The 27,777-nt window shown below is 38.4% G+C and overlaps 1 protein-coding gene across 2 annotated transcripts in view; it reads left to right on the top strand.

Moving 5' to 3' along the window:
- Positions 1-422: 422 nt before the first annotated feature.
- The window catches only part of pde3b (phosphodiesterase 3B), a 43,948-nt gene continuing 16,593 nt past the window's right edge, over positions 423-27,777 (top strand). For both annotated transcript variants that reach the window (XM_074666549.1, XM_074666548.1), the window contains exon 1: positions 423-1,449. In XM_074666549.1, coding sequence (XP_074522650.1) covers positions 562-1,449 — 888 coding nt within the window. In that variant the 5' untranslated portion in view covers positions 423-561. The remainder of the gene's footprint in view (positions 1,450-27,777) is intronic.

The following is a 27,777-nucleotide window of genomic DNA, read 5'->3' as shown; positions in this document are numbered from 1 at the left end:
GAAAGTGTTAAACTTTGTGAGTGGAAAAAAAAAAAAAAAAAATATATATATATATATATATATATATATATATATATATATATATATATATATATATATATATATATATATATATATATATATATATATTCGCAGAGATATATTATGGTGTTCCAAAGGAAGCAAATGATAATAATTTCACTCTACAATAAAAGTAGAATAGAAATTTATAAAACACCTGGAATTTTATAGAACAAAACAGTTAATACTCAATATAAATGTAGTTTTTAAAAGTTTCTGCACCCACTTTACCCTCAAGTATTTCAATCATATTACAGTACAGATGCAGTTGAAGATTGGTTCACATTGCAATGCCCTGCGTTCTGAGTTGTGTCCTCTTGGAGGCGACAGAGAGCCCTATTTCTGTAAAAACAACATCTCACCTTCTTTCTTTAGTCCAAGTGCTGGAGCACGTTTGAGTGACCATGGAGTGCGTTTGCTGTCATGTAGTTGAGCGTTAACACGGCGTGAATATCGGAAGAGGGGAACTTAAGCGTGGATACGAGGAGCTACAGTCGTACCATGGCTGCACGGGAGGAAGGAGAGGTTTTGCACAGTAAAACAAGGCACCACGACGGAGCTGGAAGTGTAAACAGCTCAGAGGGCTTCAGGAACGGCTATGTGAAGAGCTGCGTCACCCCTCTTAAACAGGACCATCAGAGGGGATTTTTGTTTAATGTGTGCAGGTTTTGCAACGAAGACATACTTAATTCAAAACTGTTGAAGGTCTCTGCCTTGTATGTTGGCGCGTTTGTAATCTTCGCGGTCTCTTTTCTCATTTCTAGGAGCTTGCAAAGTGACTCGTTGTGGGATTTGCGGACTTTTTTGTCGGGCTTCTCCCAGTCCATCAGCCCTTTATTCAGCATAGGATGTGCTTTCTTCTTTCTGACGTTTTACCTGCGGAGGAAAAAGAGGGAGAGCACCAAATGTTGGCTCTTGTCACTGCCAGCATCGTGTTACCTCGGGGATTTTTTGGTTTTGCGGTTTTTGCAATGGGGAGAGGACCAACACCAGATGCAAATGGTGGGCAGGTTGTTATTCGTGTTGGGATGTGTGGGTCTGCTCACACTCATCCCCACTTTGAAACTCAAACACAGTGTTCTTATACTGGTTTTCGCCAGCGTTGTGTGGCTGGTGTCTTTCACAAGTTTGAGCGGACTGCCTGCCCTGCTGAGACCGCTCTTCGCCTGCTTTGCGGGGGTTTGTGGCTCCCTGTTGGGGCTCTGTTTTGACCGTTACTACCCGACGAGGGAAGCACCGAGTGGGATTTCCACCGCGGAGGAAAAGGTCCCCGTGATTAGACCTCGCAGAAGGTCTAGTTGTGTTTCACTCGGGGAAACGTCGAGCAGCTATTATGGCAGCTGTAAAATGCCTCGCAGACCTTCGTTACCCTGTATATCCAGAGAACAGGTAGGTCCTATCCCCCAACTCACCCCCAGCAGGACCACGGCTGTTGTTATCGTTCAAAAAGTAGGCCCACTGATCATCCACATCTACCCCGAGTGCACATGTGCATCAGAGGAGGAAAACACCCAGGCTTATGTCATGAAGAAACCCTCACAAAGCAAATCAAAATGCCAATCTACAGAAAACAAAGTCAAAACATCTGATCAGCCGACAGTTAGAGATTTTATCAAGTAAATGACCCCGTATTCAGGAAATCATTTCCAGGAAGGACAATGTATTATCAATTACCCCACCACTTTATGACACACTGTACCACATAGCAGGCAATCTACCTTCATTTACTGCACTTTTATATCATACAGGGCAGTACATGGTATAAATATAAAGCAATTAATATGTCTAGATTAAATTTGACAAATTGTTTTTTAAATTTAAGCCAGTAACTCTCATATGTAAGACAACTTAGAATTACATATCAACATTTCACATGTTGTGAGCCCCTTACTTGAAGTCAACACTGTGCCATTATATTATAGTGTTTATAACTGTGTATGATAGGTAATCTATGAAACTGATTGTTTCCACAAATAAAACACTAGTTTGTGTTTTAGTTTGAAGGAAAAAAGTCAAAATAGGATTTCAGCTCATTAGATACGTTTCTATTTAGTTACTTTCCCTTACATTTTACGAGGTATTTCCAGGTACTGTTTTCGGCATTGGGAAACAGATGCTTTTATCGATTTTTAGAATAATTTCAAACAAACAAAATAATTTCATTTCAAACAAAACTGATAGGAAATATAAAAGACAGTGGCAGTTTTCTCTACCTTTTTAAAGGGATAGTCACTTAAGTATGTGTACACCAGATAGTAAATTGCAAGTAACTGCCTACATCATCCTGCAAGAGTATCAACACAGCCAACAGCAGCACAGCCATTGATGTGGCCTGTGCTCCCCTCTGACTGTAGCAGTTAACAAAAACCAAAAGATGGTGAGCACACGCAGGGATTATTCAGTGTCCACAGTCTGTGTGTGTCTTTATTTCTTTTAGTAAGCTTGTACACACAGGCTGCATAAAACCAGTCTGTTTACACACAGCAGCTAACAGATCCAACACAAAGCCCTGCTTTTTTCGACTTCGCATTAGTTTTTTAGACAAATACACCTTTATCAGGTTATATCAAAGCACCATGAAGACTAGTGTGCTTCAGAAAATATGTTATTTTAAAAAGAAAAGATTTACACAAGCTGTTCACATGGATGGTGTGCAGACAGTATGGACAAACATACACATTTTCAGTGTTATTTTTATAAATAAAGCATGCAGTTCTTTAGTTGAAGGCATCTGGTCACACATATTGTTTTTGTGTCCTTCGGGCTTTGTTTGAAATGATAAGACAACTAAAAATACATATGTCCAGTTTGTCTCAGTTGTGCAATTTCCAGCAGTTGTTTTTCCACTTCATTGTGTTTTAGGCTGTAAGCGGAGCGCCCAGATTAAACTTGAAGTTAAACTGTGCATCATTTGAGACTAAAGTATTAGAGACCACTGACAACAGCTTTCACTTCTTTCTTTTTACAGGACATTGAACTTAGGGCAAACTTTATGGGTTGAATAAAATTATTTATCAACAGGAAACATTATGTGACAGCTGTGATGTCTTTTTGGAGTAAGTTTTAAGACGCTTGTTCCAAAATTAAATTAAGTTGAAAACACACAATTTTTTTTAGCTAAAAGCTTGACTTAACTTGTAATGAGTCAGTCCACCATACTCTTTTAATAATGGGAAAAATACCATACCATACCAGCTTTATTTATAGAGCACTTTAAAAAAAAACACAGCTGTAGACAAAGTGTTGTACAGGTAGATCAAATGAAATGATAAAAACAGATAAGAAAAAACAGACAAATAAAAGAAAAACATTGTAAAAACAATAAAAGCAAATAAAAAGCAAGTAAAAGGGAATAAAAGAAAATAAAAGAGAAAAAGACCAGGCAAAGAAACTAAGTCTCACCGGGGTTAAAAGCCAAAGGATAAAATGGGTTTTGAGACGTGTTTAAAAAAAAAATGTATGCAACAAAAATGAAAAGTTCTAACGGGGCATTGTTTCAGTTTATGATTCAGAAAAGTGTGTAATTTGATTAATAAGTATCACTTAAAATTAGTTTTAATCAGTTACTGACCAGTATTGGTTTTCAGTGGCTGATGCCATGAGGTTGGCCAAGTTCAAAAAACACAGTTTCCAAACAGCATCCATTATTTAATGGAAAATTTTAAGGTGCTTTTTGATAACTAAGTGAGACAGGAAAGCACATCATACCAAAGATTTCAGAACATGTCTATTATGTCTGAAACAATACTAAACTGCAGTATTTTATAAATTCCCAACAGAATCTACACTATACACCAGTTTTAAATTTAACATAAGGTCATTCAGGATGAGAAAAGACAATGGTGACCGGAGGCATTTATGACAGAATGCCGAATGGTTAAATGCACATGAAGAGAGGTGCTAACATTGCTTAACAGCAGTCTGAAAAGCTGCCTGCAGTGTCTGCAGACTTTGTTTTTGTTTTTTAAATCCGCCTCAGGAGTGCAGGCATAGTGAGATGCTGATTATTCCTAAATGCGATTAATTGGCCCGATTAATCAGCCAGTCTATTATTCAGGCTGTCTCAAGTGTTAGTTAGTGCTCTAGCTCAGTTATCTTTTTGTTGCCTGCCCCATAATCCCACGTAAATGATATCAAACCTTATCTATACAGTAAAAATGTGTGAAAGAACAGACAGTTGTGTGAAAAAGGTGGCTAAGAGGTTGTTTCTAGTTTTTAGATATCATTGTGTACTTGCTCTTTAGTATGAAAAGATTCACAAAATTTGAAGCACACCATATCTCCTGCGTCGTCATTACACCGTCCCTTTGGAATTTCATTTGCTGCCGCTCTATATATATTTATATATTTGTGTTCAGTAAAGATTTCTGCTGTAGGCAGCAAACACAAACATGTGGGAATTACAGTGAGGTAAATGACCTGTTGGTTGAAAAAGTTTGAAGTGTGTGAGTGTGTGTTTGTAGGTGACAGTCCTGCTCTGATGCAGCTTACTGGCAACCTGTCCAGGTATAGTGTTCAAAGCATGCTGGGATGGATCCCTTCTCATCAGGAGAGTATAATAGATATCAAGAAGAGCTGTCAGAGGTGTTTTTTTTTACTTCATGTTGGAAATGTTTAAGTTATCATCTCCTCTAGCTTTTCCTTTCTTAAAGCTGATAACCAGCAAATTCAGTCTTTGAAGAAGAACTGTTACTGATCATAAGACATTGCCTTTTTAATGTTTTATTTACAGGGGATTTTATATTAGAAAAAGCCTTTTGTATGGAAAGAGTTCTTTGTCTTATGCAGGCGAAAAAACGCACAAAATTAATCTTGACAGCAATCACTCGGGGTTCAATACTACTGTCACATGTTCATCAGCTTCATACAAACTCATCACCCCTCTGCTCTGCTCTGTTCAATGAGAAGGTAACAGTTTGTCTTTAAGTTGCAAAGACAAGAATTGTTTTATGTGTACAGACAGGAACCTGCTCAAAGACAATGCAAACAAAGGTTTATGTTGATTATTTATTACCCCGCAGGGAAATAAGAGCAACCCTACCTCTCCTCTCTGTCGTTTAACTGACAGATAGTGTCCAACCCTGAAAAAGGCGGGGAGTTAAACCAACATTTTGTGATTTATTATAAAAGATGTAAGAGAGGAAATACTTTCCTGTCTGTCCTAAGAGAGCAAATTATGAAAGTTGTAAAGACAGTGCCTCGTCACATTGTGAAGATTATTATCTGCGCTTCATCTGTTAATTGTATATGTTACAACACTTAATAAGTTTGAAATTTCACAACAGTTTGATCATGTTGCGATTTTCATTCTTATGGTCAGAGGCAGTGTTTTGGAAGTTAAGTGCTCTGTGTTTAGTTTTTAGGGCTCGGTAGCAACAACAGCATAAGGAAGTATTTGTCTCTAATTGATATTTTTACCCACTGTCAGAACCCTCATTCACATTTGACCCATTGGATTTATTCTTCCTGACCACTCTGTTAGCCCATGTGGCCGGAGAGACTCCAGAGCAGGGGCTGTAAACACGTTCAGCGTTTGTGCGATCAGAACGCTGGCATTTAAAATATGTCGCTTGTTTTTTGGCTGTCAGGCTTGTCATTTATCACGTACACGGAGGGATTAAAGAGCAGCAGCAGTACATGTAAGACGCTGTAATACTGCAGCTAAGCCATACAATAGTTTTTCAATTTGCAAATCCACACTGAGGGTTCACAGAAAGGACAGATGTATGAGTATTCAGATGTTTGCCACAACTTTTTCCTTTGCCTGAAAAGAAGCGGCTGACAGAACCTTGAGCCAGCTAAGAGTGTAACGTCATATGTTCCAACAGCAGAAGCTAATAAACAGGTGTTCAATGAGAATGACGACAGGGTACACTGTAGATAAAATAAGATAATATAGAGTGGAGAATGTAACTTCTTCTTCAGCATCACTTTTGTTTTGACAGATCGCTCCGCTGATGTTTTTGTTAAAGGCACACTGAGGAGTTCTTGGCCGCTGGTGGTGCTATTGAGCAACACTGTGATGAACTGGTGTTTTGTAAAGTTTGAAGGAGGTTGTAAATGCATCCCTCAAATATTTCCTTACTTGGCCTGCTGTAAAAATAAAGCTTGCGTCAAAGATATTTTGGCGAAATTATCAAAACAAAAGTAGTCAAATTTAGATCCTGCACTGAATTTACACAATTTTGCACATTAATGTTAGAAGATGTTGTGTTGGGGACAAAAAAAAATAGATTTTTTTTTTTTTTTTTAAGTTCTTTGAGAGTTTGTTGATACAACCCTCAAACATCTTTTGCCAACATCAGTTTGAGAAAACATTTGTGACCTGTTGTCAAACTTTGCATCAGTCTCTCTCTACTCCCTCACTTGAACACCCTGTATGAGTTAAAATATTTTTGATCTTACAACAGGAAACAAAACTGAAAACAAGTGCTCAGGATTTGCAGACTTGTTCATTTTCAAAGTCTGTTGTGGTCACACCATGAGTCAAAACATTACCTTCATTAGTCCCAACTCAGTTTTCTTTTCTGCTCTTGTGTAGGTGAGCTGTGGCGGTGAGACTTGGTAGATGAGCATCTTTTTGTTGAAGGTGTGATCATGAACGTGCGAGACTGACTACACAGAACAAAAACTGTCATCCTAGGTGGTGTCCTTTAGTTCTCACTTGTGGGCGATATTTTAAACCACGAAGAGGCTGCTCATTTAGACGTGATGAAAATGTGAGCCAAAGTTTCTGTCTTTGTAAAGGTGTAAACATGACTCACTAACACAAACGGAAAAAAAATTGCATTAGAGCACAATAAACGTAACCCTTGACTCAAAGTTGGAGATAAAAAACAAAACTGTTTTTTTTCCAGATTTCTAGTCTCAGTTTGTGTTTTGTAAAAGGAATTGAAATCTTCCTGCATACTAGTTTTCCCAGTGTGTGTGTGTGTGTGTGTGTGTGTGTGTGTGTGTGTGTGTGTGTGTGTGTGTGTGTATATCTATATCTATATAAATATCTATATATATCTATATCTATATATATATCTATATATCTATCTATCTATCTATCTATCTATATATATATATATATATATATATATATATATATATATATATATATATATATATATATATATATATATATATATATATGAAAATACGTATCGCATTTTAGTTATTGCATTAATGACATATGCTTTCACGCCACTCTGCTTAATATTATTATATGAGTCCTTTGAATCATTTATTCCAAATACCGCTTTCCATAACAAAGAATTTATTGTCCAGTCTGAAAGGCAACCTGTTCTGACTACGTCAGCATGTGTCTTCTAAACCCCTTTTTTTATACCAGGAACAAAGTGCAGATAATAATTTCTAAGCAGGATTATTGTATTTAGGGTTTTTCATCGCAGAAATATGAAAGCTCACTACTTCATGACTAAGACCTCAGGGGCAGAGCTGGCAGTGGGATGTTGCATTCAGGAGGAGAAGGCCCTCTTTTTGTGTGGCTACCACTCGGCGGGGGCAGGCAGGGGTAAATAACACACTTAACTAACCCCCCATTCAGACGAGAACAGAGGAGCGGGCTGCAGAGAGAAAAGGTTGGAAAGGGAGAGCAGTGAAAACGCAGAGCAGCTCTCAGCTGTCACGTTCGCTTGCTGTAAAGCCATGTGGAATGATATAACATTGACGTCACAACCCAGTGACGTACCACAGGGTGATTGCAATGATGAAAAAAAAATGTCAAGTCTTATTAATCGCCCTGTAGAATATAGTGTCTGCCTCCAGCAGTGATGAGAAAGGGAGAAATTCTTGGTCTGCAGACGCCGTGCAATAGAAAGAGCTTTTGGTGGAAAAAGTTGCCACAGAGAATTGCACTTCAGACCACTTAGCTTATTCTTTTAGATAATCGGACAATTCATCTGGTTTTTAAATTTTTTAGTGTTATGTGTTTAATTCCTTTAACAAAAAAATAATGCTCTGTTTGATAATCTTGTCTTTCTGTTGAATGCACACATTTCATTATGATACAGTTGTGAGTGTACTAAAAGAGTAATTTAAGCTTTTTCTTAAATTGAACAAATACTATTTTTAATAATTATAGCTGAGCAGAGGGTAAATTGTGTAAAATCTTTTGTTCTTTCCTGTAAAAAAAAAGTAAAAATCTAGGACACAGGTTTTAGAAAAACAGGCCTACAATTCTGTAGAATAAGTGCTTTAAAGAAGCAATCAAAAATCTTCTTTCATATTTATACTGTTTTTATATCTGTCACCAAAAGAAAATTAAAAGAAATTACATTTAATGGTGTGAATATGTACTGTTTACACCTTTTGCATCCTTAGCCTCTTAATCTGTATGTTTGTAGTGATAAAAGCCATGATCCGTTTAGTGACATGTGCTGTTGCCCCCCCCCTTTTTCTTTTTTTCACATCAAAACAAAGCCACGAAATGAGCTGTTAAATTAAACACAAGTGTGTGTTTTTTCCACACCCATTCCTCCATTTAACCATCATTATTGGTCTGATATAAAAATACAAAAATAAGTCCAGCTAAATATCATGAGAAGGGGACAATCTAACCAACATTTTGAAGATTTGTGTGTGACATCTTGCGTGCTCAGGATGCATCGTAAACACTCCAGTGCCACACACTCTAATTTGCATCTGTTTCATATCCCCTTTTTTAAACTTTCATTGCATTGAGATAAAGGCTATACATGACATATATAATCTGCAGTTAAAGATTGTGTGTGAAACTTTAATTGTGGTATATTCAATATTTTGATTTTTTTCTTTCAGTTCTTATTTAGGTAGTCTCAATGCAGATGATTTTAGTATTTAGTTGATCAGCCAGTGTGACTTTACTGAGCTGATTTTCGAAGAGCACTTCTAAATAATGAAATGTGAGCCAAGCCGAGCTGTTGTTGAACTAAAGGAGAGTGATGTGTGACGTTAACCCCTGTGTTTAGGAGCTTGTGTAACAGTTGCGATATCAAGACCAAGATGTCCTAATTCATCGCTTAGCAACTCCTCATCGGCACAACAGGTAGCTTTCATAGTAGGGAGGAAAACATTTTATGAATCTAAATAAGAAGCTGAATCAGCATGTGGAAGAAACAAAAAGAGCTTTTCCAGAGGGTTTTGAAGCATGTTTAAAATGAACATGAAATTTGTGTTATTTGGGACAATGTGCTGATTCAAAATGATGATCCAGGGACCCCCCCCCCCTCCCTACTCTCTTAAATGTCGGGACCTATTTGCATATCTGCCTCTAAACTTTTACCCCACGGCAACCACAGGAGTACAGGCAGAAAGGGTTAAGTGGAGCGAGGTGCTGTGTGTTTGGCTGACTGTAGAGTGAAACAGGATGCAGCGACTGCATTGTCAGCCTGCTGGTGTGAGTGCAAACAGATGAGGAAATGCTGGAGCGGGTACTCCAAAACTCGGGTTACCCTGGAAACGGTTTGCGTCATGATCACCAGCAATTAGCTTGCAGCTCTTTAGTTTTCATGATAGGTCTACCAGAGCTTAGCCTAATGACTCTAGTGTCTGAAGAGACAGTATCAAAAGACCGCTTGCAAGATACTCAAAGACAGATTGTACTTTACTTTGTTCTGTTCATGAAGCAGTCCATAATTTACAAATACATGAGGACAAAGTTAGGGTTATGGCTTTTGATACTGTGTTGTGAGTTGCCTGAGAAGGGCTGTGAAGCGTGTCCCCTCGTTTTCCTTTTTCTCTAATGAGCTGTGATGTCCTGACCTCGTCTGCCTGCTTTTGTTACTGTATACACAAGGCTTACTCGTCCCTGATTATGTGTGTTTTAAAGTTCAGGCCAATTTAGCCTTCATGTTTATTTATTTATTGTTTTCCAAAGTTGTAGCAGCTTCCCATCCTTCCCATCTTTTCACAACATGTGGCTTGTTTGAAAAAGTTAGATTGGAAATGACTAATGTCTTCAAGGCATAACCAACCTTTTAAAATTGGGTGTTGATTTTTAGTGTCTTTTTCTTCTTCTTTTTTGTGCTGCAGTTTACCTCTAAAAATCTGGATCACACCACAAGGTTCCCAACAATGCAAACATTTCAGGTGGCTGAGCTTTTAGGTTCAGGATGAGGTTGTTGAACCTTGCATGTGTTGACTGTTTGTTCAGTCCGGTGACAGGCTGAGAGTATGGAGGGAAAGAGAGCCAGACGACATGGCGGTAGAGCTAAATGAAAGTGCTGTGACATACATGGTGTGAGCTTTGACTTATATAGTTACTGTGGGAATTTAAGCATGGAGAAAAAGAGGCAGGGGGTGCAGTTAATGCTGGTTTTATTAAAATGAGTATAGGTTTTATTGACTGTAAATGGTCTCCAGATGAGATTTGTGTTCATATAACATCATCTTTTCCTTCAGTGTTCTCAAAGGGCCACACAATGATTGAATGGGTGGTCACAAAGGAGTGATTTTGCCTTTTGTTTGGATTAAACTCCCATAATTGCCTTTTTGCATTTTTTTAATACAATCAAAACCTTCATCAGTAAACTCACTAAAATGTATCTCTCTTTCTCTACTTTCCCCCCTCTTGTTCTGCTCTCTATCTCAGTTTCTCATTCACTCTGAAATTTCTTTCTGTCTCTCTCAGTGCGCCTCTTTTGAAAACGGTGTCAGCACTGCTGCTTTTACACCAAAAGGCTGTTGCTAAGTGACGGTTGACGTCAGCCGCAGCTACAGAGGAGGGCTTGTGTGTGTTTAGCAGCTGAGGGCAGATCCCACTGAAAAGGGCAAAACTGAGAAGCACTATTAGTCACTGCTATGAAAACCCAAACTTCAACCAACACGATCGACCATTTCCAATAACTGGGGACAAATTATTCGTAGTGACTTGTGGTTAAAAAAAAAAAAAACTCTCATAGTGGACTGATGAGGTTCAGACATGAAAAAATGGAGAAACTACTCCTGGCCAATCCCCACCCCCTTTTCTTCACTTTTTTTACTCTGTCGCTGTCTCCTTTTCTTTCTCACTTTAACCCTGTCCGCCCCTCCCCCAGCACACACGCATACACACTCAGCCTCAAATACCAGACCCCCCTACTCCTCCTCCCCTCACATAACCCAAGTGAGATTTTGTAGATAGATTTTGTATCTGACCAATGTGATAACTCTCCTATTGGACCAAACCTGCTCTTGATCTACTTTCCATTGTTCGCTGTAATCAATTCCCCGAGGACATGAATCCCCCTCCACCTACTGCCTTCCTCTGTCCTGTGACAGCACATGAAATTTAACCTGGAAGAGTGGACTGAGCATATCGCTTATCTGCAAGTTAAAAAAAATAGTTCACTCCCTCTTTCCCAATATCTTGGTCGCTACTTTAATTGTTGTTTGCTAAACGATATAAGAGCACAGTTTTAAAGGTTATGTCTGCATCAAACCTAGCAGTTTGCTATAGTTTGCTTGACACACAACAGACAGTAGAGTTTAGCGTGAGAAAAGTTGCAAATAAAGAGACAGTCGAATCAGCTGTACTCTTTAAGTTCTGCTGCAAAAGATAAAGAAGCATCAGTAGACACTGGCAGTCTTTGGGCAGAGATAGGTGTTTGCATCAGTCGTATGGAGCTGGCTGATGGCAGAGCGAGCCAGCACAGGGCTTTAATCGCACACCCTCTCTGCAGCTGACGCACACTGTGCTGCTCAGATACAGTCAGAGCTGTGGCCCGCCCCAAACTGCTACTAATACGAGTGAAGGCCTTGACATCATGTGCTTGTAAGCTTTTTAAAAGGGTAATATCCAGCGACCGAAGCCTGATTGCCAGTGGTTTAGTCGCTGAAGAGACTTTCCTTCATGCTGAATAACTGCTGGAGCCATTGTTAAGCAAGAATCTGAATCTCCTTCAGCTTCATGTGCACACCTGACGCTGTTGGGAAGCAAGTCAGACGTGTTTGTTTTCTTAAAAAAGATACACAGCATGCAAGTATTAACACTAAAAAAGCTTGATAAAGTTATACTATCCCATACTTTGACCCATACATTGAGCAATGCACAGGATCTCAGACTCTAGTATGACCCTTCTTTGTCCTGATCTGGCCTGATCCTGTATCCAAGGATCAACTGGATCAACAGAGGACTTGATGCCACATATCAACAGCAAGCGACCTGGATATGCACCGCAGACACCAGTCATCATCAGGCAGTGGGAGCTCTGCTGCAGACGCCAGTAGCTAGCTGGGGGTAGGCAGGGTATGGATTAAAGATGCAGCATCTGCGTCATAAGGGGAACTCTACCTGCCATTGTGATCATGTTGTAAGTTTTGTGTTACTGTTCACTTAGTGATATTGAGACAGATGTATCAGAGTGACCAAAAGTAAAAGGAGCAACAACACTAGTCCAAACAATTGAGAAAACAATAAAAAGAAATGTTATAAAATCCTTTTTTTACTTACATTTTTCCGTCTTTTTATTTCAATTTTCCTTTTAACGAACCAGAACAGCTGTGCTATTTACACTTAAACTTAGCACCCCTTAATAATACCAGAAAGACTAAATTAGCGGCTTGGCTGGCATGGTGCAATAAGATAATTCATCCTCACAAAAAGTACTAGAAAAGCAACACTTCAGTCATACTTTAATGTTATACTCCCTTTCAGCAGACTGTCTGCTACAATTTGGTGTAAGTTGCAGGTTTGTACGATAATTTGTTACCTGACAGTGTTGAAAATTATGATGACCCAGTACATATTTCATATTCCTGATCTTAGTATCCAGAACATTTGCAGGATCTGGATCATACTTTTAGGGCCTGCAGCTATTGAATATTTTAGTATTCGAGTATTCTACTGAAAATCCCATCGATTAATTGAGTAATCTGATAAAATACATTTTTGTTTAGTTAAAGAGCAGTTATTTTTCAAATGAAAATTTTTCTATTTAAGAAATAGAATTTTCTGATACAGCATGTCAATAAGAGCACTTGCTTTGGTTGCTCCAAAATCTGTAAACACACTTTGACACATTTTTTGTGCCTTGTACATCTCATCAAATGTAGGACCCAAATGGCACCCGTTTCGTAGAATGACCCATTAGTCTCCAAACTACAGAAAAGAAGCTAGATTTGTTGCTAGTTGCTATTTTGTATAAGAGGTAGCTTGAGGGGTCTGAAAACTCTCTTAATATGGCCTTAGCTCTATTTGAAATACCACTCTTTGATCTTTTTTTAAAATTAAATGATTCTTCGAGGCGGCGAAAATTACTCAAGTATTTTTTGTAATCGAGTACTTCAAATCATTCGAGGAATCATTTCAGCTCTACATACTTTTACATCTGTCTAAAATTATTGTGGCCTTGTCTTGTATTCTTTTGCAAAGCAACCCAACCATTTATCATGGAGTTATATACACATATGGTGAAAACGGCCCTATCTCATAATGATAAAGAATCCTTTGAAAAAATCCTGGATCCGGATGGTGATCTGGATCACCACCAAAATTTAATCACTTCTTCCTTATCCCATGAAGAACATTTTCTGAAAATGTCATGAAGATCGGTTTGTTTCTTTTCGAGTTGTGTTGTTCACAGACAAACAGACAAACTCTCCCAAAAACATAACCTCCTTGATGGAAGTAATTATGTAATTCATCATTACTCCAAATTTTACCATGTATTAGTAAATGTGCAACAAAGGGCTCCAGACCTGGCATGTGAACCAACAATATCAACTTGATTTGCTTGTCATAGCAAAGATTATTAAACCAGCCTTGAACCAAAGGCTAAAGTACTGTAGAGCTATCCTGTCCTGCTATGTATACAGTGAGGATCATCCATCATGCTTTGGACATATTAATAGGCTGTAAGTGCAGATAATGCTGTGAAGGTAACTGGTAACATGTCAGAGCAGTGAGAGAGAAGAGGTAAAGGTCACAGTCAGGAGGACACTTGACAACAGCAAAGCAAATGTCAGAGTAGAAACTGCTGTGAAGATTTTTTGTTTTTTTTTACAGTGATCCAATGTGAACAGCTACCTTTAGAAATTGTGTTTTATAAATGAAGTATGCTATTTGCCCCGTCACACATCAGAATCTTGACAAATGAAATGGAAAAAAAGAAACTTATAGATAATGAATAGAATACACTTTTTTATCCAAAATACCTAGAAATAAAAAAGTGCTGCAAAAGAAAAAAAACACCTCTGTTGTTTACGACACAAATCTTTGTACGTGTAGAGCCTCACCTTTGCTCTCCTTCACTCTGTTTAGTAAACCATGCTCAGGTTTGTTTGTGTGACTCTGACTCATCTGACAATCAGCCAGTGTTCCAGTATTTATGCCATATGGCATCTGTCTCAGGTGATGCAGGCGAAGCGTGCCGAGCTCCGAGTTTAAACTCCAGCTGTAAAATGCTGATCTCTGGCTGTTCCAACTTTATGTTCTGACCTGTCTGCTGCCTGCTGAGTTTCTATAATGTGTGAAGACCTCACTCACTCTGAAATCCACCTTTCCACCTTGACACTGTTTAAACTTAACTGCACAATGCACTTTGTGAGTATGTGTATGATGTCACTCTAAGAAACACAGCACATTTAAGTCATTTTGTTTTAACACTGTTTTTACATTTTTGTTTCATTTCCTTTTCTATTCATTGAGAATCTTTTTCTCTTCGGGAGCTGCACTGAGTTAGAATGTTATGGTTGCTGAATGCATCAATAGCAGCAGATAAGAATCTACAAATAAATCAAATGTTCTGTGCTCATTTGGTGAAATAGAAATCATGTGGTCGTTGCATCTTGTGACAAAGGTCACCCCCAAATAGCTTCCTTGAAATCTTTTGCGCCAATATGAAATATCTATGAAAATTAAAACCAAACTTTGTTCCTTCAATCATATTTAACATAAGATGGAAAATTTGTTTCTTTGTTGAACATTTTTAGTCATAAATCACTAATAATGCTGTTGGGTGTCAGTGGTTGTGGTTATAACATCTTAATAGACTTCTTTGGTCTTTTTTGGTCTCATCTTCATTTTAAACAATTCATGTTTTGCCCTTGAAACATTTTTAATCCAGTCTTTCTTGGTTTATAAAACTTGTGACCTCATTCTGGCAGTCTCTCTCCCTCCCTTTTTGTCCCTGACAGCTGGTTTCCCATGTTCATTTCTTAGAGCATACAGGCTTAAGGCAGAATGACAGTCTCACTTCATTATGTGTGCACTGAACACCAGGGATTTAACAGTGTAAAATACTAAAACACCCCACCCCTGTGTCAGGCACAAGGTGAATAATCTCCATAAAACATCATCCTGTGCTCTTGGAGTACAGTCATTTTTTGGCTGATTTCTGTGGTAGGATTAATTTTCTGACCTGTTAGAGTTCTGCAAACCATGATCACACATTAAGTTAAAGTATTCTGGCATATTACACCAGAAAGTATCCAGTTGTCTTCCTTTATCTCCGGATTAAGTCTGCAGAAGAAGTTGCTCCAAAGTAAATTAGGAAAATATCTCACCAAGAGACATGGGCAGGGGTTACCAACGTGGTGCCCTCAAGAACCACTTAAGGTGCCTGCGAGGCATGTTCCAAAAAAGCACTGGTCACAATTGAGTTCCTTACTACCATCATTCTTCTGTAAATCATTAATAATAATTGTGAAATACTTAACATTGACCTGTGAGCAGTCTTCACATAGTATTACCACTTTTACTACGATCAATGTTATTAAAAAGTGATCTGTGCAATTTTGTTCAGAAAGTTTTTATCAGACACGTAGCCCCTCATGCCAATCATTTCCTGTGAGGTAGCCCTTGGTCTCAAAAGGGTTGGTGCCTCCTGCATTAGGGGCTGTTGGCCTTCATCAGACCTGAACCAGACACACCTACATCATTGAACCGTGACACTTTTCCTTTAAGTTCAGTTGTGTAATTCAAGGCGTTCAGGTAATACAGTTGTCCACCAGCTGACTCATGTTGATGCCTAAATATTTTTGATGTCCTATGTAGCCAAAATTCATTGTAGCCCTTTATCTCACCTACTCACTCACTCACTCACATATAATGCAGGGCAGCAGCTTGTGTCAGATCCATCTTGCCAGGCTCCATTGAACGACAAATTCACTCTGCTAAATTCTAACCAGCCCAATCAGGGAAGAGAGGCGGGTGAAGTGAAGTGACGAGCAGACGTGACGTCAGCAGACTTTCATACTTGTCAGCGTTCCTTTGATTCTTAGAATAACTTTACAAAACGGCATCAGTCGTCTAACGCCATTATCACAGCTTTTTCTCGTATTCTTGTAGTTGTTCATCTGTTGTTTCTTAGCAGCAGCACACATAAGTTACGTCTTGATGTGAATTGGTCTGTGGTGAGTGTGTCAATCAGAACGATCGTCCAATCACCAGCTGCTGATTTTTTTATAAATGTCCCCCCTCTGGAAACAAATCCTAAGAGCTGCTTACCAGATGGACTAGTGAAATATTTCCGTGGGGGATATATGAAACTGTTCGTCTGGCATGTCAGGTTGAGACCAATAGGGGTGGGAGAAAAAATTGATGTGTCGAAGTATCGTGATTTTTAGATTGACAATTTTTAATCTTGATTTTTTTGTTCAAATATTGATTTTTTTTTCCAATTTAAATTTAGTCTTTGTTTATGTACATTTTTGTGGAAAATATGGCTTCTGTCATATTCTATAGACATCATCATCATTTAACTTTTTCACATGGTCTCGTTTTTGTAAAAGCAAAGTAAAAATTGCTAATATCGGAAATTTCAAAGAATTGCAATTTATACCCAATCAGCACCTCAAACATTGTCAAAGAATCAAATCCAGGGAAAACATCTTGCCCCAGCCCTGGGACCCTGCTCCAAATTCTGGGGAAATTCACACCTTAGAGAAGGTTAGCTTTTCGGTTGAGGCTACCTGCTTTGATAGAGTGTTTGTTATAGATGAACCCATTCAGTAAATGTGTAGATCTAAAACCCCAGTGTTTGCCTGAATAAAATCTTTCTTTTTTTTACTACTCTATGGTGTCCAATCATACTCATGGGTGTGATAATGTTTGGGATTTCTTTGAAATTAAATTTACAGTAACTTAATTTATGATCTATCACTTTGCCAGAATCATTTTATGGCAGAACACCTTGTAAAGCATCCAGCTAGAAGCAGCTGCGTAAAAGCTGTCCACTTGAAACAGTTTTTTAAGTACACCAGAGCTCTTTCTATATGATGCTGACCTTTATCTCTGATCTAACCACGGCCTCACACCCGGATCAAGAGAGTAGGAATGGGCAGGCCACAGCATGCCTTTTGTTGCTATGCAGCACACAAACAGACTCACAATCTGAATTTGAAGAGTGTTTTAAATCTGTTTAAATTATCGTACTGCTGAGTAATCTTTTCACTCTGTTCTCAGTTAAGTTGAGCAACAACTAGATTGACAGATGTTGAGCGCTTCAGGGTGGATCAGTCTGAATTGATTTTGACCTTTAACTTGACAAGTGTACAGCTGTCAGCTTTTTAAGCTTTTTTGTTTCTCCTGCTGTCCTTTAGGTCAAAATGGCAGCTTTGTGGATGTAAACACGACGTAGAAATGAGCTCCCTACAGCCAGCATTGGTCACTTGCTTGTAAATGATTTACCTAACACACAGTTTGTGTTGTGGTGTTTTTTTTTACTCACTGTGCTTTGTCTCTATTTCCCTGCTAACTCCTCCTCCTCTCACTGCTGGGCTCTGATGGATGGCGTTTGTGTTCACATGCTTGTTATTGGCCAGAGCTCCAGGGCTCAGGCGTTAGGTTGTGTTTATGAGAGGAGCCTGCACTGATTCCACGATAAAACCAGATGTTCCCTTACAAGGCTTTGAGCCTCCCTCACCCAGCTCTCATGTCCATATCAGGTATAACCTTCCTGTTGTACTCAGGCCCTGCAGCCCTCAAGCTGGAGCTTTGTCTTGGGCTTCCCAGTGGTCAAAAAAGGTTGCCTGTGGAGGATGTGCAGGTTTGTACTTTGAAAGAGAGATAAATTAGAGTATAGACTTATCTGACATAAAAAATGACATAATGCCTGACAGAATAGAAAGATAAAAATCCACACTGTTGAGCTTTGGAAGTTCACAATTTACTTTTTGGGGGTTTATTTCCAAAAAGCATGTTTTTACCTTTTTTCTTTCTGCTCTCAGGAGATTTCAGAACCCTCCTTGAGTGAGACTTCTTCTTTTTGTCTGTGCAGTTACTTTCCATAAAAGTGTTGTAAACATAGGAAAATCTTTAAAAAAAAAGCATTTTAATTGCCTATTTTAATCAGGTCAAGTTGCCTCAAAGCCTGTGTTGCAACTACAATTGCCTGTTTCACAATATCTCTCTGAGACAACCTATTGAAGCAACTTCAAGAGTACCCTTGTTTATCAGCTAGGGCTGAACAATATATCATTGGACCATCACAGTCACTTGCAATGTTAGTCATATTACTAGACACACATCATTCCATCACTACTTCCTCTTTTTCTAGGTTTAATCAATAAATAATGTCTTCTTTCACTTTAATGCCACCCCTTAGTTGAACACACAGACAGCTGACCACTGTGCACTTGTGTATTGTATCTGCTCTTCACATGTTTTTAAACAACACCACAGATATCTTGGTAAATGCAAATGAAATAGCAAGATGGTTTTCAGAATATGCCGCTTGCTAACATGGTGGGACAACAGGGTGTTTGCTTTTAGCATCTACCCCTCCAGTGCAAGTAGGAGGACAAGGCAGTGACTTTACGTTTAATTACAAGTTACTGTCATAGCAAGACCGACAGAGACTAAACAGTTTTAAATACTGTCAGAAGTCATTATAATACTGTCAGAAGTCATTGATAATGATAAATTTATGGCTGTTCCAATCAGCATTTTTGGCCTTGCTCCCTATCTGATTTTTTTGTGTTGATTATCTGCCGATTCAAAGTCCAAATCCAGTTTTGGGGTTTGCCAAGATGATAGGTGCACAAGAGGTAATAGAGTGAAGCTGCACACGTTTCTTTCTTTTTTTGTTGCTTTAACAAAAATGAATGGTAAAAACAGATGGCTTAAATATCCCTTGTGCTTTTTTCTTTGTTCCATTTAACGTTGTCCAGCTACTTTAGTTGTAAAGATCATCTATTAGCTCTACTGCGCAACACTCCTGAACTTGTGTACATGAGTTCCACACTAAAGCTCAGGAGTGGCTAGCAGGCAACGTCAATGAACTGTTTGTTATTGTATTGTCTTCTCATCAAGTTTCCGAGATAGGGCAAACTTGAATTGCTTGAATACTTTGGGAGTAATTTTCGCTCAGTAACAGCATGATTGGATGAGATGATTGGCTAAAATGTAGATCACGATCAATTAAAAAAATGTCTGGATCAGCTACGAACATACAGTTACTTTAAGTAATTTAATGAGGTTTTCTAGTTAAGTGAAGGTATAAATTCTTGTTTTATTTTGATCACAGAAAGGATTTTTTTTTTCAATAATGTGCTGCCCTACTCCCCATTAGAGACCCCACTTGTGAAAAAATAGGGTTCTATTTTTACTTATTTCTGTATCATCTACACCGCGTCGTCTTCCTTTAACAGACTGTGGCCTCACTGATATCAGATCTACTCAATGATAACATACTGGAGATCGATAAGATGTCAGAACACAAGGCCTTAGATGATAATACCATGATGACGTACGCACAAGAACAATGAACAACAAAGCACAGTAATCTATGTTGCTGAATGACGTAAAAGCTGTGTCAGGTTTAACCTTTTTCACCAGACTCAAACACCCCCCCCCCCCCCCCCCACACACACACACACACACACACACACACACAGTCTTCAATCACTGTCTGATCCCAAGTGTCTGCCAGTTCAGATTTTTTTTCCCTTCCATATAAATAGTCATTTTGTTTCCAACTTTAATTGTTATTAACAGGATTAATGAGTATTTCATTAAAAATGGACGAATGAAAAGCCATGAAACTAACCTCAACACTGAGATCACCTTTACCTCCTGTTATATACTGAGTCACTGATAATACTATCTAGTAATGTCTTTTGGAATCTAAACTTTAAAAGTAGATGCAAGACAAGCTTAAAGAGAAAAAAAATCAACATACTAAGTGGTCAAAAGCCCACTAACTCTCTCATTGTACTTTTAATAAACTATTCCTGGCACATTTTAAAGACTTAAAAAGCAGTTCATCAGGCCCTGATTGTACACTTGTGTGCGTCATGAGGTCAATGGTCCTTTTAGTAATTACTTGTGTTAACAATAGGTGAACCTGGGGTATTTATATGAACCTGCTGATCAATGTCAGCAGAGAGGACTTTGAGAAGCACTGTTCAGACTATTTACACTTGGGCTCTCTGCCACCACTCTCCAAAGGTCAAACATGCCTATTTCCATGCCAGTCCCCACTGATAGCAGTGAATTGCCACGTTCCAGGTCAGGAGAAAAATTAAGCTCAGATAAAATGTAACCTGCATGCATAGCCTGCACTGCAACTATTTATAGTGGCATGATTTACTGACTGGGCTACACTAAATGTGGAGCCAAGACAAGAACAGACTGAATCTCTTTAGGATATGTTAATAAAATGCCTTTTTTTAATTTAATTTGACGTTTTAGTTTTTCTGCCAGTTAGCCCATAACGGACGAAGAAGACAATAGGACAGGCATACATAATTTTGCAGTCACATTCAAACACAGCTTCACCTGTTTTTTCTTTATGGTCCTGCAGGTCTTAAAAACACTACAAGTGTTGTGCAGGCTATGTTTTGCCAGCACTGATAGCTGCGTCCCAAGTTTTGGTGTTGAGTACAATCAAAAGTTACGGTGGTTTGTGCATGAAACATACCATTGTGGGAAAAAGTTCATCATTGACGTATGAGGGTTGACCTTAATCAGATTATGGCATTGCCACTGACTCAAAAGTCAGCTGTGAGAGTTAAAGCAGACCTGAACTAAGATTCTTGTTTCTGGTTAAGTTCCACATTCCTCGTCAACACATTACATCACGAGCTGCCCTTTTTTCACTATTTCACAGGAATTGGGCCTTAATATCACCTCATGTTTATACATTTCTTATAGATGATTGTGTTCTTTGATAGAGTTTGATTATATTTTTTTTCTTAAACACAGTCACAATTAAGAAAACGTTATTTTTAGTTCTCTTAACCATAAATGATGCTGGATGGTGTGTATACTTCAGTGTAACATGATCACATTACTGTTTCTGTTTCCATATTGTGTTCAACAAACAATCCACAAGTAGACACAGTAGTTTGGAAAAAGCAGAAATACCCTGTATATTTTCGAAGAGCCCTAAAAAACTGACTATTTTTCACATTTTAAATTCCAAGCTAGTGATTTTGATCAACCAAAAGTTGTTCTCATGTCAGTTTTCTGCAAGACATGGATGACAATATGAAGAAAATATAGACATGCCTTTAAATAACCACAGTAAAGGCAAATGTGAAGTTGCACAATAAAAAATAACAGATAAAATGTAACATCCCTGGGTCTTTTGAATTAGATTGTATTTTGGTTTAAAAGAGACATTCTTGTTTTTCAGGCTTATTTTATGACTTTTAGCTCGATATAAACACATCCTGCTCAACGTAAAGTGTGGCACACACTAAGCAGCTGCTGCCCCATTTCTCTATAAAAAATGTCATCATGACCTCCTTTGCTCTCTTTCTGCTAGCGTACATGTGTTTTTTTCTTTTTTCTAGGCTCTATTTCTGTTCTAATCTTACTTTGTAACATGGTGTCATACAAATCCTAAATATGGGGAGAATAAAGCTGGCAGTGCTGGCTGACTTCTCTGTGATAGTCTGAAAACCTCTCATTGTTACTTTCAATGTTTTTTAATTATATATATTTTTTTAGTTGAGTGATGCAAGACAGAACATGACAAGTGGGTGACAAAACATTTGCAAAGCGAATTATAGGAACTGTTAAAACAAGTAAAGGACTACAGGAACAAGAACAGGAACTTATATTTTTATGTGTTAAATTTGAGGGTGTTGATGTGCAATGTTTTTGTGTGCCGTTGCATTTGTGTATAAACATGTGAGTGTGTGTGTGTGTGTGTGTGTGTGTGTGTGTGTGTGTGTGTGTGTGTGTGTGTGTGTGTGTGTGTGTGTGTGTGTGTGTGTGCGCGTGTGTGTGCGTGTGTGTGTGTATTAGTGTGTATGCATATGTTTTTTGGGGGGGCCAACATAATGACATGGTCAAGGTATGGGATATTGGTTTATGCTGGGATTAAGTTATTCAAGACAAGATGGAAGAAAGAATGTTCATATATTTATATTGTGTACTGGAGCTTATCCACTTAGTAAGAATTTTAAAAAAAATATATTGAACTTTTATTAAGCATCTTTACAAAAACAAAACATGGGGTGTACTCCATCCAATCAACTATCTGACCCAGTAATACGGCCGAACTAAAGTTGGCTAACATTCTCCATTACAAACTGCTGCTTAATTGGAATCAGAATTAGAATCAGAATCTGGTTTTATTGCCAAGTACAACTACACATACAAGGAATTTGACTGGGTGTATTGTTGTGAAACAAAGCAGACTATAAGAGCCTGTAGTAGCAAAATTATTGAGTGTATAAGAACATTAGGATTTGCATTGTTAAATTGTAGCTCGTGTGTTTGTTGAGTTTTCTTTTTCTGTGGCATTTTTACTTTTGTTGCATTGAAGCCTGAAGAGAGTCAGGTAATGTGTGAAGCAAAGATGGGGGTGGGTGTACTGAGGTTTATAGCCTCTGTGTATGGTGTGCACCTTAACACAAAATCCTGTCCATTATAACATCACTTACACAGGTTTGATAATGTGAGGGGCTTGTTGTTACATTTTGTTGTTGCAGGCCCTGTGGTCATTTTAAAACTGACTTTGTGTTGTATTTTCATTTGAAGGTGTGTAGTGGCCAGCTTTCAGCCATGTCAACCACACCTGAACAGACTGCATGCTTGAACAGCCCTTTAAGATGCCTTTATTTGTGTCTGTAAACTCATTGGTAGCAAGAATGCTCTGCTGACAGACATACAGATTTCCCAGGGATTAGTGAAAGATTCCTTTCGAAGTTATCTCCTGCACTGATAACATCTCCAAGTGCTAGAAGTCCCAAACTTCTGTCAATGCAGAATGAGATCTTTTTTTTCCTTAAACAATGCTTTCTCTTTTAAAAGCTTTGACAAAAGGTGTTGACAGTGTCATTACTCAATCATTTTAGCTCATTCTATGTGTTGTTCTCAGCTATTGTCTGTAACTAATGCAACAAAAGACAGATAACGTCATGTACTGAGTACCTGTCAGCTTGTTCTAAGAACCACAACTGACCATAGCAAGATACTAGATATGTGAGTTAGAATAACGGATGAGTGCGTCACACTAAGTGATGTGTGCAAACTTAGATGTTCTCAAGCTCTGGAGCAAGGCCAGCATAAAACTTTCCATTAGACTTGAAGAATAAGAACAAACTATCTGTTTTTGTAAAAAAATGTGATGTCTGTTTCTTGTAAATATGTTCGATTAGTTTGAACACAACCAAGTGGGAGGTGTGATGGGACCCTTGAATACCACTCTCCAACACTTTCTCTTGGAACCAGGGCACACCTGCAGTCTTAGAGCACACTTACTGGTGTCTTCTTGTGCTTCCCAAGTCTCCAGTGTTACAGAGTGGACCATTTCTTTAGAAAGTTTTCCAAAACACAGGGCCATACCATAAGGTCTGGTCCAGCTATAAAAGATCCATGGATTTGAAAAATCTCTTCACCATGACAAATTCACAGTACTGGAGTACAGTACAGGAGTGCAAACAAACTCAGTCTAGCATCAAGGTTTCCCAGCCACTTCCCTAACAGCTTATGTGACACAATAAAAAACTCTTCCACTCAGTTTTCTGTCAGCCTTGGATCAATCTGCATTTTTTTCTTGGGACACAGCTGGCTGACAAACCCAAAACAGCCAGGAAGTAGACAGCAACCACTATCTCCCCTACTTCAAAGAAATAAGTGGGTGTGTGTATGGGCCGTGTGCTGTATGTCTCCTGACTCATGTAAACAAAACGCCATAGTTAAACCACATGCTATGCCCATGAGATACATGATGAGAGAGCTGTGTGGGCTGCTCGCTCAGCTGGAACAAACTACAACCTTTGTCTAAGTGAACCAGAAAGGCCTGGATGTTTGACTCATCTTTTTGCTGATTAGTTGTATGTGGGTTTTCAAAATACTTTCTTGTTGTGTGTCTTGGGTCAAAACATCACGACAAGTAAACTTAATGCAAAATTGAGAGTAATTTGATAACATTAAAACTTTGTTCACAACCCAACTACTTAGAAACTTATATCTATTCATTTACAGGCCAGAAAACCCATGACATTTTCAGAAAGTTATAGCAATGTAATACATCACAGATTGATGACTTAGATATTCTCAAGCTCTGGACCAAGGCCAGCATAATGTGTAAGTTAAACTTCCATCAGGGTAAGATGTCTCGTTAAACATTGAGTTGCATACAAACTTAAGGGAACTGGAATTTGATCAGTATTACTAAAGCAAAGTCATGTAAAAACACTGACTTTATTTGTCTGATGATAGAGAAAGAGGAGAAAGGCATAAAAAGGGGTTTCCACTGTTTGTTGCATTGTATTAAAGGTCAGGCTAATGACCTGGAGCTAGGTGTGTCTTCCTCTGAATGACGCCATATAAGCGCTTACCTCAGCATTGTTTGTTAGATGACAAGTGGTGGTCCTTCACTATGAAATTCACGGCTGCTCTCTTGTTAGCCCTCTGTAATACATGGGAACACGGTGTCATGTAACCCAACACCTTACCTGTTCTGCACACTCACTCAGTTGCATTTGTCTGGCTCCTAACCTGGGCTTCATTTTGTTTTGGATCAGCTTATCTCAAAGTATCACATGGCATCTGGTGCTTGTAGCAGACACAGGTGTAACAGGCTGGATAATCAAAGGTTGTCTGGGTTTATATTGAGAATACATAGTTGGTTATTTACACTCGACACAGCTGACCAGCAAATTCCTGTACAACCCTGTGGATGCACAGGAAAAGGCTGTTTTTAAACATGTAGTAAAACAGGAAACTCAAAGGTGTGAAATCTCTCTACTTTAAAGCTCTTGCTTTATTTTAATATGAACAATGTGCTTCCTTTTCCATTAGTTGTGACATGTTAAGCCAAAATGCCTGCTCAATGTGGACCAACATATTGCACAGTTGGAGACAAGAAGTGATCTAGTTGGTGGCGCCGTGAGACACATGACTTCTGAAAACCAAAACACACATTTTACTTAACAGTTTCCCTCAGGTCAGTGCAGGATCTGTTTGTGAATGAGGTCAACTGACTCTGGTGTTTGTGTTTCTTATGTTTTCTCTCATAGTTCCTCCTTCACCCTGCTAATCTTGTAAAGAATGCAGTAGGAATTGTTAGTCATCTTTGTAGCATCAAATCAGAATTTTAACTAAACTTCCCAGGAAACTAGGCGCACTTGCTCATTAACCAGCATCAAAAGAAAAAAAAATAGGGTTAGGGTTGTTAGAAACCGCATTTCAAACATTTATCGAACATATATATTTTTAATTATTATGTAATTACTACATGTACCCACTTACTGCAGGTAGTCATCAGCGAGAGCTCTACAAACTATGGCTTCACTTAGTTAGCAGTTGTTCTGTCCATTATTTAATACACTTAATACACTTATATGATATACACTTATAATACACTTTATGATTCAGTCAGTTTCAGTTTATATTTGTAGCTCCAAATCCTGACCAAATTAAACCTATGACACTTAACAAAAGAAAATCAAGTCTCAACTGTGAGTCTTTGTTATTTTGTCTACAAGGCCCCAACCTGAATCCATCATGAGCAAGCCTTTGGCAGCATTTGACAGCAGTGATAAGGAAAGACTTTCTTTTAACAGGAAACAATTCATAAAAGAAAACAGGAAGGAGACTTTTGAGTGATTGTCAACATTAGAATACAAAGAGAATGAGCCTGGAAAGTCTTGTAAGTCCAAGTCAAAAAGTAAGAAAAGTAAACAGTTGTAAAAGTAGGAAATGAGACCTTAGAAATGTAACCTTAGAATCAATTGTTACTTATGTAGTCAGAATTTTTAAAGATTGATTTTGTGTTTGTTTTAATTTGCTTGATAGGTACCAGATATAAGGTGTAAAAAAGACAACTTTGTCATAAAAGCACATAAAAATGCATCAAATGACAGATGAAAGGTGGCTTTTGCAGGGCAGATACTGAACAACACTAGTGGAGTGAAGTGGTAGGGGAGTGTGAAAGAGAGGGATGACATTTTGCACAAGCTCCTTTCCGTAGTCAAAGAATTTTCCATGGTCTTGCCATGTTGCCCTGACAACACAGGTGACAGCCATTGGCGGATAAACCATCTGGAGTACTGTGAGTTTTCTTGTCGGGCCTGTTGACCCGTCGACTGCTGGTTAGCTGAGCAACACAGATGCAAAAGATTTTTACAAGCCTGATGTCTGACTAGGTACAGTGAGAGGAAGTACTTTATCTCCTCCAAACTGCTCCTTCATGTCATACTCCTGTCTTCTCTCAATTCCCTCTTCTCACGCAGGTTGTCTTTGACAGCCTCTGATGTCAACTCAAGCTGATATGACATGAACCTCCTTATGACTTTCTGTTTTCATTCTGAAAATTCAGTTTTGGTGCATTACTTCTCTGTGCAAATCGATGCACTGCGCATTTTTATCACACTGTTAGAAAAAAACAAAAAACAAATATAAAAAAGATATAAGCGATAAGTAATTAGCATCTACGGCTGCCAAACAAAAACCATGAAATTAAAGAAAATATCCTGATTCAAATGAAGTGCAAATACATTGGGTTCTGCAGAAAAACTGCATTATTTGACTGAATTATTACTATCGAACACCTTCAATTCAGTGACCATGACACCATGAAATCTGGGTTTTTTTTACGGGGCACATGACATGTAATTTAGAAAAATAGGTTAGACTACAATGTTACAAGAATACAATAGAGGTCTTGTTTAACAGCTCCAGAGGGCTCCATACAGCCTCATCTAAATCAGCTAAGCATCATGGAGTCAAGCTAAAGTAGGAAATTATCACCAGTCCCATGACAATATATATATATATATATATATATATATATATATATATATATATATATATATATATATATATATATATATAAATATATATAAAATATCCATCCATTGTATAATGTATACAAACAAAACAAATTGCAATTTTAACATAGTGAGTAAATGTTTTGCTATCCCATCATGTTTTATACATTGATTGTGTTACTTTTTAAAACTGTTGTTATTGAATTTCTGCAAGTTATGAAGCTGTTTTTGCAACTACATGTTTATAGTGACTCATTCTGGGTCAAAAGTTCAGAGACAGTTTTTTTATCCCACTCTGCTCTTTTCTTTGTCTTTAGCTGGTTGAGTACATCAGCTAACCTGCCTGAGCTTTGGCACTGAAAAGCTCAGCCATAGTTTGGCACTTTGAGTTATATTTCACCAACACACCACACACAGAAACATTCTGCAGGCCTCTCTCATGCTCCTCTCTTTCTCTCTGTATCACCATTCCTTGCTGTGCGTGTCTTGACAGCCGGAGCCCAGCCCTCATTACTGGCGTGTGCATGTGCGGTGAGCTGCTGACGCTGTGTGTGTCGCTGCACACTGACGTCAGCAGTGCCC

This window comes from Halichoeres trimaculatus, unplaced genomic scaffold (assembly GCF_033239565.1).
Source record: "Halichoeres trimaculatus isolate MK-OKI-2021-1 unplaced genomic scaffold, fHalTri1.1 fHalTri1_scaffold_3, whole genome shotgun sequence".
NCBI lineage: Eukaryota > Metazoa > Chordata > Actinopteri > Labriformes > Labridae > Halichoeres > Halichoeres trimaculatus.
Note: the sequence above shows the minus strand (reverse complement) of the source record. Positions and strands in the feature narration are given on the sequence as shown.